This window comes from Halichoerus grypus, chromosome 1 (assembly GCF_964656455.1).
Source record: "Halichoerus grypus chromosome 1, mHalGry1.hap1.1, whole genome shotgun sequence".
Taxonomy (NCBI): domain Eukaryota; kingdom Metazoa; phylum Chordata; class Mammalia; order Carnivora; family Phocidae; genus Halichoerus; species Halichoerus grypus.
In genome coordinates this window covers 152,930,100-152,950,417 of record NC_135712.1, presented here as the reverse complement: position 1 = coordinate 152,950,417, position 20,318 = coordinate 152,930,100, and the positions used below count along the sequence as shown (strand labels likewise).

The 20,318-nt window shown below is 42.0% G+C and overlaps 1 protein-coding gene across 2 annotated transcripts in view; it reads left to right on the top strand.

The window, feature by feature from the left end:
• The first annotated feature begins 13,688 nt into the window (after positions 1-13,688).
• The window catches only part of SUSD5 (sushi domain containing 5), a 58,913-nt gene continuing 52,283 nt past the window's right edge, over positions 13,689-20,318 (top strand). For both annotated transcript variants that reach the window (XM_036085780.2, XM_036085779.2), the window contains exon 1: positions 13,689-13,909. In XM_036085780.2, the coding sequence (XP_035941673.1) occupies positions 13,819-13,909 (91 nt within the window). In that variant the 5' untranslated portion in view covers positions 13,689-13,818. The remainder of the gene's footprint in view (positions 13,910-20,318) is intronic.

The window sequence follows — 20,318 nt, the reverse complement described above, 5'->3', positions numbered from 1 at the left end:
TCCCTCTGCTGCTCCCCCTGCTTGTGTGTTCTTTCTCTCTCTCTCTCTCTGTCAAATGAAATGAACAAAATCTTAAAAATAAAAAGAAAAAAGAATGAGGAAAATCTGTATGTTCTAATATAGAAGCCCAAGACCTAATTATTGAGAAAATAAAGAAATTTGCTGATTACACATTATATCATTCATGTAAAAAATTAAAATACATTCTAAACAATATTATTTTTTATATGAATGAAGAAGAATTTTCTTAAAAACCAAGTCCAAATAGCAACAGAACAATCCTTTTATTTGCTCATTTATTCATACACAGACTATCTGGCAGGCCCCTCTTAAAAGTCAGTAGATAAGAAAATATGCTGGCTTAAAATATAATATAATGAAAAACAGTGGGCTTTTAATTATTCTGCTTAGCAGTCATCTCTCCATTGCTGGGGTTTACTGAACAACAAATGGAGGGCAACAGAATACTTAACCTAACAATAGGTTTGATGACAGTCTATGAGGGGGAATCTAGTTTTCTTTTTTTTTTTTTTAAGATTTTATTTATTTGAGAGAGAGAGAGAGAGAGATAAAGAGAGAAAGAGCATGAGTGGTGGGTGCAGAGGCACAGAGGGAGAGGGAGAAGCAGACTCCCCTATGAGCAGAGAGCTTGATGCGGGGCTCAATCCCAGGACCCTGGGATCACGACCTGAGCAGAAGGCAGACGCTTAACCAACTGAGCCACCCAGGCGCCCTCCGAATCTACTTTTCGAATGGCCAGGCATCTTGGGCCCTTCTATCAACACAATTTCTTGAAGTAAATGTTAAAATCTCTATGCCTTTGTTATACTTCAGTAAAAAGCAAAATCAACATATGGGCGAAGATGAGAGATATTTAACATGTCACATCATTAGGCTGGGTTTTCCCTGTTTTGTCACCATGTTTCATGTATATGATGACCATTCTTCTGGAAATAAAGATTTGGGTGCATAGTCTGACAAGTACATTTATACCAACGGGTACAATAGGACTCTCTATTAACAATGCATGGACTATCTGAAGGAGATCTAGGATGAATGGTCCCCAGAATAGCAGTCATCTTGTTTAATGGCTGAGGGTTCCACTGGAAATTGAGCAGGAGGTGTCCCGCTTTCCCAGAGCAAAAGGATGTAGTTCAGCAGTTCCTCTGTGATCTTTAAGGAAGTGAGGATCTTGACATCAGACATGATAGAAGATTGGAGTGTACTTATCCTTCCTGCTCCACAAGTTGTCCTTGCTCAATTCGCCTACCCTTTATTGGGCACCTACTCTGTGCTATATACTGAGCTAGAAGCTGCAGATGTAAAGGGAGACACAGCCTCTGCCCTCATGTGGTTTACAGAGCAAGACAATGTGCTAAGGTACCATGCACATAGAAATTATTAGGGATAATCATTTTATATGTAGGAAGTTTTTTGGTTTACCAAGTAATTCCAATCTCAAAAACCCTGAATGTTAGGTAGCATTATCATCTTTATTTTATAGGTAAAGAAACTAAGACCAGAGATGTAAAGTGATGTCTCCATGATGGATATTAAGTTCCAAAAGTCAAACTTAAACTCAGTTCTGCTGACTCCTTTACCAGAGTCATCCCTCTCAGTGGCATCTGCATCTCAACAAGGATAAAAGTCTTCCATGAAAGCTGTAGGATTCAAACCAGGGACTTCTGGAGCTATTTGGGAGATTGGAGCACGGGGGTCCTCCCTGGGTCCCTGAAAAGCCAGCATGGCAGTAACCTGTAATAACACGCCCCTGGAAAGAAGGGTAGCACTGCAGCCCCACTCCTTGGCTGCCTGGAATGGCCTTCCTGCCAAGTCCAAAGCCTGTCTTCCTCTGGGGCCAGGGCTTCTGAATTGCTTTCTGTGGGCTCATTCCTAATTTTCATTAGATTAGGTGCAAACACTCTGAGTAAACAGAATAAAAATTCCCTAGCATTGGTAGCCCACTGCTAACAGCTACACCCTGGATGGTTTTCTTTTAGTTAATAATTCAACTGTTTATAAAAAAAGGGGGGGGGGGCTTGGCAGGGACTTGGCTCCAGCTGCAAATCAACTTCAGACCCCAGAGGAACTTGAAAGAACTACCAGTGCCCACAATGGCTCTTCAGTGCAGCCTATGTTTATTCAGGAGCAGCCCACAACCTCCATAGCCCCAGAGGCAGCCTACATGTAAATGCTACATTGTGCAGTGATTTTTTGGTTACGTGGCTTCAGGCTGGTGGCAGATGATTTGTGAGACTGCTTCAGATCCATCACATTTGAAATTCTACCTTGGCTGGTGTGTATTGCTTGGAAGGCTCATTCATTCATCCTTCTATTCATCAAAGCTTAATTAAATGCCTACTATGTGCTAGGTACTGTATTAGCTATTAGAGATAAGGAGACATGAAAGGACATAGTCATTGCCCTAAAAAGAAGATGCTAAGAAGATACCTGTGCAATCCCCTGGCAAGTTCCTTATTATACTGAGAGCATTACTATGACACTTGACATGCTCTCTTCTTGGGATCCTTTGATGAGTTAACAGCAGATTGAGGTATATGATTAACTCATCAAACATAGGTTGAGAACATACAATGAACCAGGTACTTCTCAAGGCAGCAGAGATAACAACACAGGAAAGACATGGACTCTGTCCTCAAGGATATTCTGACTAGTGGGAGCGACAGATCTGCAGAACAACAGTTGCATTAAAGAGCCATAATGACTAAGAGACAACTATTCAGGCTCCAGTGGAAGCACAAAGGAGTCATCAGTGGAGAGACTGGACTAAGTTACAAAGAGGACTTCACAGAGGAGATGATGCTGGTATTGATTCAAGAAAGATGAGCAGGTGTTCATCCAGGTGGACTGTGGGAAATGGAGTGTCCCCAATACCATGGAAAGTACCTCACTCATTCTTTCACCAGACATTTATTGAGTACCTGTTATGTGCCAGGCATGGAATAAGGGCTGTAGTAGGGACTGGTGATACAGAGGATGGAAAGACCCCTGGAAACATCTCCAGAAAAAGGGACAGACCCATAAATACATAGTCACAAAACATGACCTAAGCTGTACAGTCACAAGGTACTCAAGAGGTTACTTATGATTTCTTTCTCACATCTGAACATAGACTGTCAACATTAGAGTCTGCCTTTCTAGAATTTAACCCTAATTTAATAGGAAGAAATGCTTACAGGGTGTATAAGAGGTAAGGGTGGAGATTTTGGAATCATATACAATTGTGTTCAAATCCCACTTTTGCCAAGCTAGCTGTGTGACCTTGGGCAATTTGCATAACCTATATAGAAAAAAGTTCCATTTTCTCATCTGCAACCTGACTATGGAGTTGTTGCAAGGATTAGGGATAACATATGTATTAAAATGCCTGGTTATCATAGATGATCAATAAAAGGCAATTACTTCTTAGTGCACATTTAACATTGAGAATGGAATTTCCAGTACCAAAGTGATATGTTAAGTTTATTTAGGACAATCATTATTCATTACTTCACTGTTAAGAAAACTACGATCAGGGGTGCCTGCGTGGCTCAGTCATTAAGCGTTTGCCTTCAGCTCAGGTCATGATCCCAGGGTCCTGGGATCGAGCCCCGCATCGGGCTCCCTGCTTGGCGGGAAGCCTGCTTCTCCCTCTCCCACGCCCCCTGCTTGTGTTCCCTCTCGCACTGTGTCTCTCTGTCAAATAAATAAATAAAATCTTTAAAAAAAAAAAAAAAAAAAGAAAACTACAATCAATATTTGGCCTTCTGACTCTATGTGCCCAGGAGAAATATGGACATAACAAGATATAAATGAGGCCAGGTAAGCTAATTAAATTTTAAAATCTTTAGTGGTTATTCTAAGATCCTACTTAATGATCTAGGCCATTAGAGTCCTTGGTCAGATTTTTAGACAGAAAAACAACTTGCCCTACAACCAAGATAACAAGTTAGACAGTATAGACTAGTGTATGGATTATCTAAGGCTTTGAGCATAGGCAGACATCTTTTTGAATGCATGACCTCTGAAATATCATAACCGAAGCAAAATATTTTGAATATAAACAATGGGACTCTCAGGGAGGGTCTAAGCTCACTCCATTTCTCACATACAAATTTAATTACCACAGAATGTTTATGAGTGGTGTGTTTATATGTGATGATGGGAAACTAGGGGAGGCGGGGGATCTGAAAAGGGTATGGATTTGGGGGTAGAAGAGAGAGGAGGAGATGAGGGGTCAGGGAGACAACAAAAGAAGGTGGCCACAGAAAATGGCAGAGTGACCAATAGGACTGCTAAGAATAGGGAAGTCTAGGGGCGCCTGGGTGGCTCAGTTGGTTAAGCGACTGCCTTCGGCTCAGGTCATGATCCTGGAGTCCCGGGATCGAGTCCCACATCGGGCTCCTTGCTCGGCAGGGAGTCTGCTTCTCCCTCTGACCCTCCTCCCTCTCATGCTCTCTGTCTCTCATTCTCTCTCTCGCAAATAAATAAAATCTTAAAAAAAAAAAAAAAGAATAGGGAAGTATAATACTCTGTTTTATGTTGTTTGCATTTATGCAAAAATATCCTTTCACTTTTCTAAATCCTTTAATAAAAGACTATTTCATAGGTAAAGCCTTAAATAAATAGTTTTGGTAAAAATAAAGAAAAAGGTACTCCAGGGTGCCTGGGTGGCTCAGTTGGTTAAGCGACTGCCTTCGGCTCAGGTCATGATCCTGGAGTCCCTGGATCGAGTCCCGCATCGGGCTCCCTGCTCGGCAGGGAGTCTGCTTCTCCCTCTGACCCTCCCCCCTCTCATGTACTCGCTCTCTCTCATTCTCTCTCTCTCAAATAAAAATAAATAAAATCTTTAAAAAAAAGAAAAAAAGAAAAAAGAAAAAAGAAAAAGGTACTCCAACATGAATTCCACATTTGAATGGACACAAGGGTGAAAATAAAGGGGCAGCCACTTTCTGTAGAACCAGAAGTGGGGCAGGAATTCAAAACCCATGTCTCAGAAATTTTCAGAAACCTTTGGGTGGACTTTGGACTTTTCACAGAAACTTGTGACTTTGTTAAATTAACATGTGTTAAGTAAAGCCATAAAGAAGTTTATTATTTACAGGTCCTGGAATAGGTACTTGGCGTGCCTCAAGGGACCATGTGGAAAGATCACAGCAGTGCAGGCGAAGGGAATCCTGGGTGTTACTTTTTCTCCCATATTTGCTATCTCTATCTTTCCACTATACTTAACTGGGAGATTTCTCAACTTTACCTTCAAACCCATTTATGGAGTTTTCCATACTTTTTCCTAAGAAATCTTTTTTTTTTTTTCTCTAAATACTCCTTTTGTTGGGGGCGGAAGGGGTTGTTAAAAAGAAAATCCCGCTGAGTAAATGCATAAAGATCTAATTGGCTTTATTAAATGATTCATGAACGATTCATGAACTAGATGGGTAGCATCCCACCTAGTTGAGGAACTCTCAGGAGTTGTACAAAATGGAAGGTTTTTATAGGAAGGAGGGTGGAGCAAGATGTTATTAGCAAAAGAAAAGAAAGGATTGTTTCAGGCAAGGTCACCTTTCCTTAGGGGAAAGGACAGCAGGTCTTATTAGGTGGATTACCTCATCTTCTTTAGGGGGTATGGAGAGAGCGCCTGTGATAGATTCCTCATAGACGCTGATCAGAAAATTCCTGACTGACCAATTAAGACTACATTTTGGGGGAGGTTAAAACTGCAATTAGGTATTAAGCTCAGATTGGGTGACTTGACTTAAGTGACACCATTTTGGGCCTGTGATTTTCTTTTTAACAGAGTACAACACTCTGTTCTACATTTTTGAATGCAGCATCTTATCTCTATGAGAGCACTAAAGTTATTGTGTTGAAGATTTCTTTTCCCTGCATTGTCTCTTTTTTTTCCCCACTTCTCATTTCTTTAGTTAGGTCTCTATCTATCATCTTACAGGTTTTCCTCAGATACCTAGTGACCCTGCATTGTCCACCTTTCAGCAGATGAGGTCATCAAGGGATGTGTGCTGTAACAACACCTACATGTAAGGAGCCATCTAAGTCACAATACAACTCCACTTTCTATGTAGATGGTTACATAACATACATGATCTCACCAGGCACCCAGGCCCCAGGAATCCATAGATTACAGGTTTGTTTACCATAAGCAATCCTAGAAAACCGGGTACATCCTTCTAAAAGCATTCCAAGGATAAGACTCTCCCACTAGCAATACCATTAGTTTGTTTGCTAGGAGGTCTGCATTAAATGTTCATAAAAATATTTGACTGGCTCGCCCTTTTTCTTTCCTGGTGTGTCTCCCAAGTAATGAAGAGAATGAATTACAGACCTATTGCTTAGCCAATTACTTTGCTGCATTTACAGTGTGCTGGGATATCTTATTTAATCACAGCGAGAACTATAAGGCGTTGGTATTACTATCCCCATTTAATAAACAAGGATGTGATACTCAGCACCTAAATTGTTTCCCCAAGGTCATGATATCTGGTAAAATCAGGAGGCCCTCACAGGGCTAACCTCAAGTTCTCCTCCCCATTGTGATCCCAAGGATAAGGTCCCCTAGCCAGACAATCCTCCTTATCACGGCGACCAGGCATAGTTTCTGCTTTTCTCTGAGTAGCAGGTTCCAGTTCTTCACCAGCCTGAGGAAATTATTCAAAAGGACAGTCACATCCTCCCAGAGGAACCAGAGGTCACCTGACCTTCTTGTTACTCAAAGCCTATATCCCTTAGCCCCTACTTGTTCACTCTGTTCCCAAGTGCCAACCCCTATGTGGTCCTGCATGGCATGCAGTGTCCTCTTCCCCTACACTATAACTATTAAACTGTTGTCAATCTCATAAATAACTGAAGAGTTGTAGATTTACACCATACAATAAATGATCATTCTGAGTAGAAAGAGCATTCAAACTACACACTAAGTGCTCCAGGTCCAAATTCCTTAGTCCCTATTTGCTGCACATATTTCACATAAACTTAACCTATAATATCCCACTTTTCCTACTGACCTGCTGACTGGTGGCCTCATGCATCTTTCAGGCCACTGCAAACAGCCTAATAAACTAAGTGGCTGCCAGGAGCTTTGAATACTTTTCCCACAATGACCACAGACCGTAAGGAGTGAGCTGTCCCTAGTTACTTGGGACTGAGCACCCTTGATTATATAATTGATTAGTCTGCATACTGTCCTTGAAAGGGAGAAGTTGGTTACATGGGATCAGAAAAAGAACAGGGAAAATGAGATGCGTCACTGGTTAGCTTCCATGTTTAATCATGTTTCAAGTGAGAACTACACATGCATCTCACACACTATTAGATGAGAACATTCACAAACTAGAAATACAAGATTGAGGATTCCATTCTGGCTTATGTTAATCCTTCTAGTAATATTTCTTCAGAAAATGAAAAATCTGGGTCAAATATGAAATCGGATGGGATACTGGGACAACAGGTATAAACAGGAGGTATGAACCAGGATGTTTGGTCATTCAGATTCCTGTTTGCCAGAGCAAAAAACAGAAGAGTCTGGAAAATATTAGTGGCTTATCTTCAAAAATACCAGGGGTCGGGCGCCTGGGTGGCTCAGTCGTTAAGCGTCTGCCTTCGGCTCAGGTCATGATCCCAGGGTCCTGGGATCGAGTCCCACATTGGGCTCCCTGCTCGGCGGGAAGCCTGCTTCTCCCTCTCCCACTCCCCCTGCTTGTGTTCCCTCTGTTGCTGTGTCTCTTCTCGGTCAAATAAATAAACAAAATTTAAAAACAAAAACAAAAACAAAAACAAAAATACCAGGGGTTGATACCTGTTCTTCCCAGAATATCGTCATTACTAGAATAAATCAATACGGGCTTTGGTGCCTGTAGGTAGTTATTAACTGAGTAAATGGTTTATTTTTAATTCCATCAGCAAATATAATCATGGGTGGAAACCCATAAGGCTTACAGTGTTGAAAGCAGTTCATAGCAATAGGGAACTCTGTAGCAACCAGGCTTCAGTACAAACTGCCTTGCCACTTTGGCCTCATGTCACAAAAGACACAATACTTGAAGTGTGTGTGGCAGATAGAGATGCCTTATGAAGCTTGGGCAGACCAGATAGTAGAATGGCAATGCAAACCCCTAGAGTTTAAAAGTTGAATCAACTACGCTCCATTTGATAAGAAGTTTGTGCCCTGGTGGAGATTGACTGCTTGACCATGGATACCATGAAAGTATGAGACCTTAGCTGGTCTTATGAAGGGGCTATTTTGAATTGTATAGCAGAATTCCACTCTTAAACAAAAATGGTTATATACATCAGTAGGTCTGGAAGGAACAAGTAAATTGATGAGCAGGTGGCTCAGATTCCCATGGCACTTGGTTCTCTATTGCTTTGCTGCCTCTACCTCAACCCACACCTAAGGACCATTGAGGAGTTTCACTTAACAGAAGAGGAAAAACCTTGGGCCTTCTCTACACTTGAGTGTCCACAACATGTAACTAGCCATCCCCACTGTGGTACAGCACTAAAAAAACAGTGGGTGCCTGGGTGGCTCAGTGGTTAAGCGTCTGACTTCAGCTCAGGTCATGATTTCAGGGCCCTGGGATCGAGCCCCGCAACAGCTCCCCACTCAACAGGGAGTGTATTTGTCCCTCTGCACTCCCTGACCCCGCTTGTGTGCACTCTTGCTCTCTCTTTAATAAATAAATAAAATATTAAAAAAATAGTAGTGACACAAAAGGACAAACATTATACGATTCCATTCACATGAGGTACCTAGAACAGTCAAATTTGGAGAGGCTGAAAGTAGAACAGTGGTTATCAGGGCCTAGGAGGCTGAGGAAATGAGATTTATTGTTTAGTGGGTACAAAGTTTCAGTTAGGGATGCTGAAAAATTTCTGGAGACAGATGGGGGTGATGGTTGCACAACAATGTGAATGTACTTAATGTCACAGATTACCCTTAACAATGATTAAAGTGGTAGATTTTGTGTTAAGTATATTTTTACCACAATGAAAAAAAAAATAGCAGAAGAAAATTCTCCCAATGGGTAGAACTTTGGTTAATATGACCAATGGCCTTACTCATGAATCTGCACTGATCTATGGATAATGCCTAAAATAGTTGGTCAGAGATCTGAAAAATTTAAGACTAGAAGACTGATAACAAGGGTATCAGTATGGACCTCTTAGAATTAGAAGCCTGTGAATATATGTAGCCTATGCTCCCCAGAGGCATTCAGTGCAGAGGATGCCCTTAATATATCAGGTGGACACCTTGGAGACCCATTCTCTAGTCATCAGGTGCCTCTTTCTACAGCCACATCTGTGCTTCTATAATGGAACCATATATGTAGAGATGATGGTAGCAGAGATGGAGGCCATGCAGGAGTGGAATAATACAAACATCTCTTCTCTTCTTAGATTTGATCTGATTACCACCACTGCTGATTGTCCTGTGTGCCAAGAGCAGAGGTCCCGTGAGTCCCCATACAGCCTAATTCCCTAGCTGGTCCCTCCTGTTGGCTACGTGGGGAAAAGTTGTTTGTATTGGATCCTTTTTTCCCAGTCACAGTTATTTGTTCTCATTGGAACAGATCCTTATTCTAGATATGATATTGTCTTCCTTGCCTACTTTGCTTCTACTACCATGACTACCATGGTCTCCTAGAATGCCTCATCCTTTGCCATAGAATCATGCATTACATTATCTAGAACCAAAAAAACTAATTTTGCAGCAAAGGCAGTAGGACAGTGTAGTTGTGCCCTTGAGTTTTACTATATGCCTCTTTACCCAGAAGCAGGTGGCTTGATAAAAATGTGAGGTCACTAGCTGGTGACAATACCTTGAGAGGTTAGGGCATTTACCCAGGATACAGATGTGTCTTAAACTATCAGCCAATATATGGTGTCATTTCTCTTATAGACAGAATACACTGTCTAAAAACCGAGGAGCGGAAGTGGGAATGACCTCCTTCCCATTACACATAATAACCCGCCTACCAAAGTTCTGCATACCATCCCCTCAACCTTTAGATCAGTGAACTGAGAGGTTTGGGTGGGCAAAGGACATACTTTCACCAGTAAACACACAGGCATGTGCTAGTAACTTGGAAGCAAAGATTGCTCTCTAACAGACAGAGGAGAAGGTCACTGTACTGGCTGGTGATTGGTCCTGATTACCAAGGGAAAATTGGGTTGCTGCTACATAATAAGGCATGAATGATTATGTCCAGATCCCAGAGAACTCCCATGTCCAATGACAACAGTCAGTGAGAAACCATGGCAAACTAATTAAGATAGATCCTTAGTATGCATGAAAGTTTGGGCCCCTCCCACCAGTTAAAAAAAAAAAATTCATGCAGGCCAAGATGCTCAGAGAATGGAAGGGGGGGAGCATTGCCATGATTATCAAATAAGGCCTCATGACCAGTTATGGAAATGTGTCTCTAGCATCCATATTTTCTAATTACTTACTTCTCCCCTTTTCCTTTTATGTGAAACAGCACTTATGTGAAAATAACCATTGATGGTGGTTAATATTACAGTTTAGCTCCAAATGAGAATACCATTGAATCGACATACAAAAACTGATAGGACATTGGGTTTCCCCTGTTTTGTTTTGAATTCTCTTCCTCCAAATGAAAGATAAGAATAGATGGACTGTGTGGTCACTTTCCAAATGTCTCTCCAGCTCCATTTTCTGCCCTTCTCTGACCAACTCTGCACCATGACAGGATGACCTCTAAGGACTCTGGCACCTGTTTTCCTTTGCCCTGCAGCTATCAAATGGTTCAGCCAATAGGAGGCATAATGAGGAATCTGAAGGGCCAAAGGAGAGATTTTGGGGTATTTCTTCCCCACTCCCTTCCTACCAGATAAGTGGCAGCGATTTTGTTCCTCTATGTATGGACGATGCTCCTTTCAGGCAACCTCTTTCATGGCCATGGCTCTTGCTGAGTTTTGGTAACACCTCCACCTCCCCTCCTACCTTCAGTCCTCAGAGTTGTGATGGCTTCCTACTGTTGACAGTCCCAAGACCTCTACCATTTCTTATTGGTTCTCTCAACCCTACCTACATCTCTATACGTGGTCCTTTTATTAAACTTTCTTCTATTAAACCTACTTATTCTTTAGGGCAAATTTTGAAGTATTTGCTATTAAGCAAGAAAATGCACAGATTTTAAGTGTACAGTTTAGTGAGATTTAACGAATATATACACTCATGTGACCACCATCCTCATCAAGATATAGACCATTCCCATAAGGTCAGAAGTTCCTTTGTGTTCCTGCCCTGTCAAAGGCAACCACAGTATTTACTGTCACCACAGATTAGTTTTGCCCCTCTTGAGCTTCATATGAATGGAATCATAAACTTTTTTGTGTAAGGCTTCTTTCACTCAGCAACCACATTATTGAGTATATCAGTATTTCATTCTTTTGATTGCTAAATAGCATTCCATTGTGTGACTATGACACAGTTTGTTTTTCTAGTCATCTGTTGATGATGCTTGGGTTGCTTCCAACTTTAACTATTGTGACTAAAGCTGCTGTGAAATTTGTGTACAAATCTTTTTGTGGATATAAGTTTTATTTCTTTTGGATATACATCTAGAGGTGGAATTCTTTGTCACAGGAGAGCTGTATATTTAACTGTATAGGAAAGTGCCAAACAGTTTTCTAAATCAGGGGTACCAAACCTTTGGAGCATGCCATCTCCCCAAATTAGGACAGGCCAAGACAGATCTGAAAAAAGACAAATTTTAAAATGTCAGGATTAGACAGTAATGGTCAACTGACTATTCTAAACACATTAGTGGCACAGCTCCTGAGGGAGTCTGTCAGTAGCTCCTGCAGGAGCCTCCTGGCCACTCCCCTCCATTCTCAGCAATAATCAGGCTTTAAAAGGTCCCTTCCAGCTCAGACATGTGAAGTCTCACTCCTTAGGTTACCAGCTAGCTGTTAGAAGAGAAGTAACTAAGTAAATTGATTTACACTTACATGTGAATGATTGTCGGGCCTTACTGCATATAACGCCCCAGAGCATTTTTATTTTAAAAGCATAATTTTGTGTTTTGTTTTTTTTTAAGGGAGAGGGTGGGGCAGGGGCAGAGAGAGAGAGAGAGAGAGAATATCTCAAGAAGGCTCCATGCTCAGCACAGAGCCCAAGGCAGGGCTCAATCTCACAACCCTGAGATCATAACCTGAACTGAAATGAGAAGTCTGACACTTAATGGATTGAGTCACCCAGGAGCCCCTAAAAGCAAAGTTTTATTTCACGAAGGAATTAATCACTAATAATAGCCTTGTTGACATTTAGAACAAGGAGAGGAGATATCTTTTCAGTACACTTCAAAAATTATATGAGCTGAAAAATGACACCTGTAGTAAATCAGATGTGGGTTCAAATACCAGTTTTTACCTTAAAAAAGAAAGTAAGTAGTCTTTCGATGTCTGTGTCCTAGTTCATTGTCTTGGGGACAAGCATCTGTTCCTTTTAGCACCAATTGTTCATCTTCCTTAAATATCTGTCTTATTTAAGTTTGAGCATTTTTTTGGACAGATTGGAGCCTCACGCAGGGTCAGGCACACTGTGGGCCCTCCCTACATGTCTGTTGGCCAGTACGTGAAGGTGGAAGGGACTTATACACTGTACAGTGTCACGGGTGCCCCAGTTACAATACTGATCTTTATTACTCCACGCGCGAAAAATGCAAATCCTCCTTTCCTCACTAAATGATGTTAATGCTATGAACAGGACAGGGGGTGAGCGGGAAAAAGGAACCAATCCAGAGGTGGCCACTTTATTTTTATTTTTTATTTTTTTTAAAGATTTTGTTTATTTGACAGAGAGAGACACAGTGAGAGCAGGAACACAAGCAGGGGGAGTGGGAAAGGGAGAAGCAGGCCTCCCGCGGAGCAGGGAGCCCGATGCGGGCCTCGATCCCAGGACCCTGGGATCATGACCTGAGCCGAAGGCAGACGCTTAACGACTGAGCCACCCAGGCGCCCCAGAGATGGCCACTGTAGAATGTGGATTCCCAGCCCAGACCAACAGAATCCGAATTTTAGGCCCTCTCCTGGTCAAGGAAGCCCTGATTTGGAAGGTGTGAAAATGGTGACAACCACGCCCGCGCTGTCGGTGCTGAGAAATGTTAGGGCGTACCTTGAAAAGTCGTGAAGGAAGCGTCTCGAAGATGCTCCTTTCTGAGGGACTTTCAAGCTACGCTTTTAGGAGGAGTCTCGCTGTTCCGTGCGTTTCACTCCTTAGAGTGAGGTTGGCAAGTTAGATTCTTCTTTTTCATAAACATGTTCCTGCTCTGTGGGAGGACGCCAACTGCAAAGTCAAGAGGCAGAGGACAGAATTAGGCATTCGGTTTTGAATGGTCCTCCCGGAGCGCCCGGCCTCTCAGACTGCGTCACCCTTTCGCCGAGGGTCCCCCAAGCAGGCGGGGGTTCCCTGCAGCCGGCTCTCCCCGCCTCCCGGCGCCCTCATCCTCCGCCCCGGCGGCGCCCCGGGAGCTCGGCGTCCGGCGCAGCCTCTTTTGGTACCGAGGCCTCCAGGTGCCCGGCGCGAAGGCGGAGCCGGGTCCAGCCGCCTCCCCGGCGCCTCGGACGAGACCCGCGGGAGCTCGGGGGCCCCAGCGCGGCGGCTCCGGGCGCCCGGCCTCCCCGAGCTGCGCGCGCTCCTCCCTGCGGCGCGCGGGGCGCGAAGCCCACGGAGCAGAGCGCAGCGCGCACAGCCGAGTGGCGCACGAGGGGCAGTGGCCGCGCAGCCGCGCCCGCCGCCGGAGCCCGCGCTCAAGCCCGCCGCGCGGGGACGCCCGGACCATGGCTGCAGAGGGACGCGGCCCCCGCGCCCAGCTCTGGGCGGCGGCGCTGCTCCTGCTCGGTCTGCCGCGCCTCTCCGTGCGGGCGGATGGTGAGTGTGCGCGGGGTGCCGGGGGTGGCGCGTGGGGTCCGGGTGGGGAAAGCGACGCTCGCTGGGGTGCTCCCTCCCGCAAGCCTGGCGGGGAACGACGCGAGCGGCGCCCGGGCGACCCTGTGTCCCTCGCCTGACCCACCGGGTCTCCGCTCGCCCCAGCGCCCCCCACCCCAACCCCGGCCCGTGAACCCTTCCTCCAAGCACCGCAGAAAGCCTGTGCGATGGTCCGGGAGCCTGCCGCTAGCTTTCCGAAGATCTTCATGAGAGGTCTTTACAATGAAGTCACGTCTAGGGTGCCCTAGAACCTCTTCCGCCGAGATACAACTTTCCACGTGTATTAAACGTACTCCTGGTGGCAAGGCGGAGAAGACGCCCTTGGTAGTGTGGCTTGGTCCAAGAATATTTGAAAGATGAGTGGAAATCAACTAGATAAAGGGGAGAGGAGAGTGTCTTGTGGGGGAGGAAATATCATGTGTAAAGGCCCTGTGAATGGCAGGGAAAATGAGATAAATGATAAACTGGCTGGAGCCAAGATTGCAAGGTGAGGATGTCGTTTGACACAAAGCTGGAGAAGTAGATAAGGAAGAGATTATTGCAGGTTATAAGAATCGATCTGCTTTGTTTGTTTGTTTCTTGTTTCTTGAACCTCAATTCAGCTTTCAGTACTTCCCTTAAATTGGCAGGATCAGAGCCTTATATCGGCTAAGTTTCCAAAAGCTAATTCAGCTGTATTTTGATTTTGGAACAAAACCCTGTTGACTTGGTGAAGGAGGATCTGAAAGAAAACAAGCCAGCAGTTCTCACATCCATGAGCAGTTTCTAGAAAATCCAAGCTTGGGACAAATTAAATTGTTGAAGGAGAAAAACCCTCGCCTGATTTGGGATGCTTTGTGTATTTTTAAATGTCATTGATTTTTAGTAAGCAATATCGGGTGAAATGAGAAGACCCGACAAAAGGAAGCATGGTGGTTAAGGAAAGGAGTAAAGTAAGAAAAAACTTCCAGATATTATCTTAGAATTTTTGGTACTTTTTGTCCTAAGTGCCAGCTTGAAAAACTCTTTGCTCCTAATTAAGGATGAATGCCTTATTTCTTCATATCCTCAGAGTGTTAGAGGAGAAAACAGTTTTAACTTTGAAGGCTCCTCATGATAACCCTTCATGTTTTAAAAATTGAGATGTAATTCACATAAAATTTACCATTTAAAAATTTAATTTCAATGATTTTTAGCATATTCACTATGTTGTTCAGCCATCACCACGATCTAACTCCTGAAAATGTCTATCCCCTGAAATGAAATCCCATACCTATTAGCAGTCAATCCCCTGTTCATTTTTTACTGTAGCATTTTTTTTTGCCTGACATTGAGTCATGAAAATTAGCTGATTTTAAAGAATGCAAGTAGAATAAATTGGAGCTAGTATTAACTTTTGGAACAATGTATACTATTGTACCAACTTAATTCCTTTTAAAGAAATATCTCTGCAATCCCGGAGGTTTTAGAGTTTCACCCTATTGTTACTGCTTAAATGGAATGCCAAGTGGATATGGATCAATATTTTGTGCCTATCTGGCTTGAGGTGGGTCATAGAAAAATGGAGCAGAAATATCACTGGAGAAGGAGAGAGTAACCGCAGCATGAGAGCTTGTTTTCTTGTTGCCCCTTGCCAGAAATGCTTCCGTTTCTCCCTTCTCCTTTCTTTCCTTCTCCCCCTTCCCCAATTATGGGTACACTTGCTTTCAAGAAACTCCATTTGCTGAGTTCCAACTTTTATAATAGAACCATTGAAGAATTAGAACCTATATTATGAAAGGATTCTTTTCTTTACCAAATATATGTTTAACTACTACCACTTTCCACATTTAGTTATTTGTGTTCTACAGTGATGGAAGGAAGAAGAAGAAAAGTTCAGCTAAACTGTGATGTGTTATAGACATTTGAAGAGAGACTTGGAGTTCTTAACTCTATGGACCTATTAAAAATAAGTCAATGAGATAAAATAAAGAGCATTTAGTTTACATTTGACTAATAAGATACGCATCTTATATATAAAAGATATCTGTATTTTTTCCCTTTTTTCTACTGTACTTTTAAAATACTTTTGAAATTGAAAATTTTTCACATTAACTGAAGGCAAATTAACTGCATTACAGGAAAAGATTTGTTAATTCAACAGATAATTTATTGAGCATCTACTGTAGGCTAGGTACAGGCCTTGCTGTTGGGGATAGAATGGTGAGGAGAAATAGGTCCTTGCTATCAGGTAGCTTAAAATCCAATGGGTTAGAGAGTCAGTAGATAAATCATTACATGAATGGAACATGAAGTTGTAATTTTGATAGATGATGAAATTAAAGGATAGAGGTACTATGAAAGCATATACTAGGAAGTTTGGATTTGGTGTAGGAGGGTCTGAGGGGGAAGAATGAGTGTCTGAGTAGAGAATAGCATATACCAAAAAAAAACTGTGAGCCAGGAAAATGGGCTATGTGATAAGAGACAGAATGACTGGAGCCAAGAGTCCAAAGTGGAAGTGGTTTGAAAAAATGCTAAGGAAATTGGAGTGGGTACAGTGAGGTGGGTCCTCATGGAAAGAAGTTTTGTTTTAATCCAAAAAAGGGAAAGAAGCCACTGGATGATTTCCAGTAGTAGAGTGACTGATAAGATTTGCATTTTGAAAAGATTACCCTGATTGTGATGTAGCGAGAATGGATGGGACCAAGGCAAGACTAGATATGGAGAGGCCATTTTATTTGTGCAGGTGGGAGAGGGTGGAAGTATAGAGGTGGATGGGGTGAATGGAAAGGGTCTGGACTGAAGAGAAAAATGTGAGTCATCTGTTTTAAGTATAGTCTTTGAAACCATGTGTGTGGATAGAATCCCAGGGAAAGGTTTCACAGTGAGAAGAGATGACCTACAAATGAGCCTGGAGTGAAGGAAACAGATTTAGGGTTATTGACTCTGTGTACATGAAATATATTGGCCTATAATTTTCATTTCTTAAAATATTCTCGTCAGGTATTGACATCAGGATTGTGATGATTTTCTTTTAAGATTTATTTATTTATTTTAGAGAGAGAGAGCATGGGAGAGGGGTACAGGGAGAGAGAGAGAGAGAGAGTCTCAAGCAGACTCCACGCTGAGAGCAGAGTCCAACATGGGGCTTGATCTCACGACCCTGAGATCATGACCTGAGTCAAAACCAAGAGTCAGATACTTAACCGACAGAGCCACCCAGGTGCCCCTAGGATTACAGGCATTTCTAAAATAAGTTGGGAAGTTGTTCCCTCTTCTGTTCTCTGAAAAGGTTGCTGCAAGGTGAGCTGTTGTTTTGCTTTATTTAGTGTTTGGTAGTGAGGTCATATGTGTTTGAAGTTTTTCTCATGAGAAGAATTTAAATGAAGAATTTATTATTTTTTAAAGATTTTATTTATTTATTTGAGAGAGAGAAGAATGGGAGAGAGAGAGAGAGAGGGAGGGAGAGCACAAGCAGGGGTGGAGAGGTAGAGGGAGAAGGAGAAGCAGGCTCCCCACAGAGCAGGGAGCTTGACTCGGGGCTTGATTCCAGGACTCTGGGATAATGACCTGAGCTGAAGGCAGACGCCCAACCAACTGAGCCACCCAGGGGCCCCTAAATGATGAATTTAATTTCTTTAAGTAGATAAAGAGATATTCAGATTTTCTTATTCATTTTGGGTCAGTTTTGTTAAATCTGTTTTTTTATGAAATTTGTCCATTTCATCTAAATTGTCATCCAGATGTACTGGCATATATAACATAATAATCTCGTGATTTTTTCACTGTCCATGGGATCTGTAGTGATGTCCCCTTTCATTCTTGATATTGCTAATTTGTATTTTCTCTCTTTTTGTCTTGATCAGTTTTGCTAGGGATTTATCAATTTTGTCATTCTTTAGAAAGAAGCAACTTTTGGCTTTATTTCCTCTATTGTATGTCTGCTTTTCATTTCATTGATTTCTGTTCTGTCTTTGTTATTTCCTTCTACTTCACTTTAATTTTATGTTCTTCTGTGTTTTTAAGATAGAAAATTAGATCATTGATTATCAACCATTCTACTTTTGTTTTTTTTTTAAAGATTTTATTTATTTGACAGAGAGAGACACAGCGAGAGAGGGAACACAAGCAGGAGGAGTGGGAGAGGGAGAAGCAGGCGTCCCGCAGAGCAGGGAGCCTGATGCGGGGCTCGGTCCCAGGACCCTGGGATCATGACCTGAGCCGAAGGCAGACACTTAACGACTGATCCACCCAGGCGCCCCAACAATTCTACTTTTGTAATATGAGCATTTGAGGCTATAAATGTCCCTTAAATACTACTTTAGTTTCTCTACCAGTTTTTGTCACTTACATAAAAATGTTTTATTTCAATTGTGGTTTCTTCTTTGAACCATGGTTTATTTAAAAGTATATTTTGTAATTTCCTTGCACAAGGGGATTTTCCTAGTTATTACTTTGCTATTGAGAGGCAGTATAATTCAGTGGTTAGGATCACTGATAGAGTCTGGTTTTGTATCTCAGCTGTGTGATCTTGGACAAATCATTAATACTAAATCTTAACTATAAGATAGGGATAATAGGGATGCCTGGGTAGCTCAGTCAGTTAAGTGTCTGCCTTCAGCTCAGGTCACGATCCCAGGATCCTGGGATTGAGCCCGGCATAGGGCTCCCTGCTCAGCGGAGAGCCTACCTCTCCCTCTCCCTCTGCTGCTCCCTCTGCTTGTGCGCTCGCGTGCTCTCTATCAGATAAATAAATAAAATCTTTTAAAAAAATAGGGATGATCATAATAACACCTACAACATAGAGTTGTTATAAGAATTAATTTAATGAATATTTGTAAAGCAATTTGAATAACACCTGGACCATAGTAAACACTGTATAAGTGTTTGATAAATAAAACAAATGATTTTAGGTTGTTTGTATTGTGGTTTAAAAATATGCTTTGTATGATTTGAGTGTTGAAAAGTTTTTCAATTTGTCTTGTAGCTCAGTATTTGATCAATTTTACAAATGTCCTGTGTGTGTCTAAAATGAATGTGTATTTTGTAGTATGCAGTATTGTGCATTGGTCCTTACATCAAGCGTGTTAATTTTGTTGCTTAAATCTTCTATATTCGTTCCAATTTTTTCCTGTTTTATCAATTACTGAGGAGGATTGTGCTTAAAATTATAAACACTGTGAGGGGCGCCTGGGTGGCTCAGTCATTAAGCGTCTGCCTTCGGCTCAGGACATGATCCCAGGGTCCTGGGACCGAGCCCTGCATCGGGCTCCCTGCTCCGCGGGAAGCCTCCTTCTCCCTCTCCCACTCACCCTGCTTGTGTTCCCTCTCTCGCTGTCTCTCTCTCTGTCAAATAAATATATAAAATCTTTAAAAAAAATTATAAGCACTGTGGATTTTTCCAAATCTCCCTGTAGTTTGTTAATATTGCCTTCTTCCAGTCTAGAGTTGTTATTTATTTAAGTGTTTAAAATTATTTTATATTACTCATGAAATAACTATCATCATAACAGAACCTGTTCTTCTCTAGTGATGCCTTTTTCAATGACAGCTTTATTGAAATATGATTCATATGCCGTACAATTCACCCATTTAAAGTGTGTGATTCACTGGTCTTTAGTATACTCACAGAGTTATGAATCACTACACACAATTTTAGAACATTTTTTCACCCCAAAATAAACCCTATACCCATTAGCATTTACTTCTTGTTTCTCCTCAACCTCCCAGGTCCTCAGCAACTACTTTCTGTCTCTATGAATTTGCCTGTTTTGGACATTTCATGTAAATGGAATCATAAAATATGTGGGTTTTTGTGACTGGCTTCTTTCACTTAGCATAATGTTTTTATCCATTTGCAGCATGTATCAGCACTTCATTTTACTGCCAAATAACATTCTATTGTATGGATATTCATACCGTACTTTGTTGATCCATTCATCAGTTGATGGTCATTGGGTGGATTCTACTTTTTGGCTATTATAAACACAATTTTACAATTATGAACTTAATTTATTATTTACCACACATAATGCTGCTATGAACATTCATATAGAAGTTTTTATGTAAACATGTGTTTTTAGTTCTCTTGGGTATTCACCTAAGAGTGTGATCCCTGGGTCATATGGTAACTCTATGAGAAACTGCTATTAACTGAGAAACTGCTAGACTATTTTCCAAAGCAGCTACATTCTTTTACATTTCCACCAGCAGTGTTTGAAGGTTCTACTTTTTCCACATCCTCATCATCACTTATGTCAAAATATGTCTTTTTGATGATAGCCATCCTAGTGGATATGAAGTAATATCTCGTAGTTTTGATTTGCATTTTTCTGTTGGCTAACCATGTTGAGCATCTTTTCATGTGCTGATTGACTATTTCTTTAAAGAT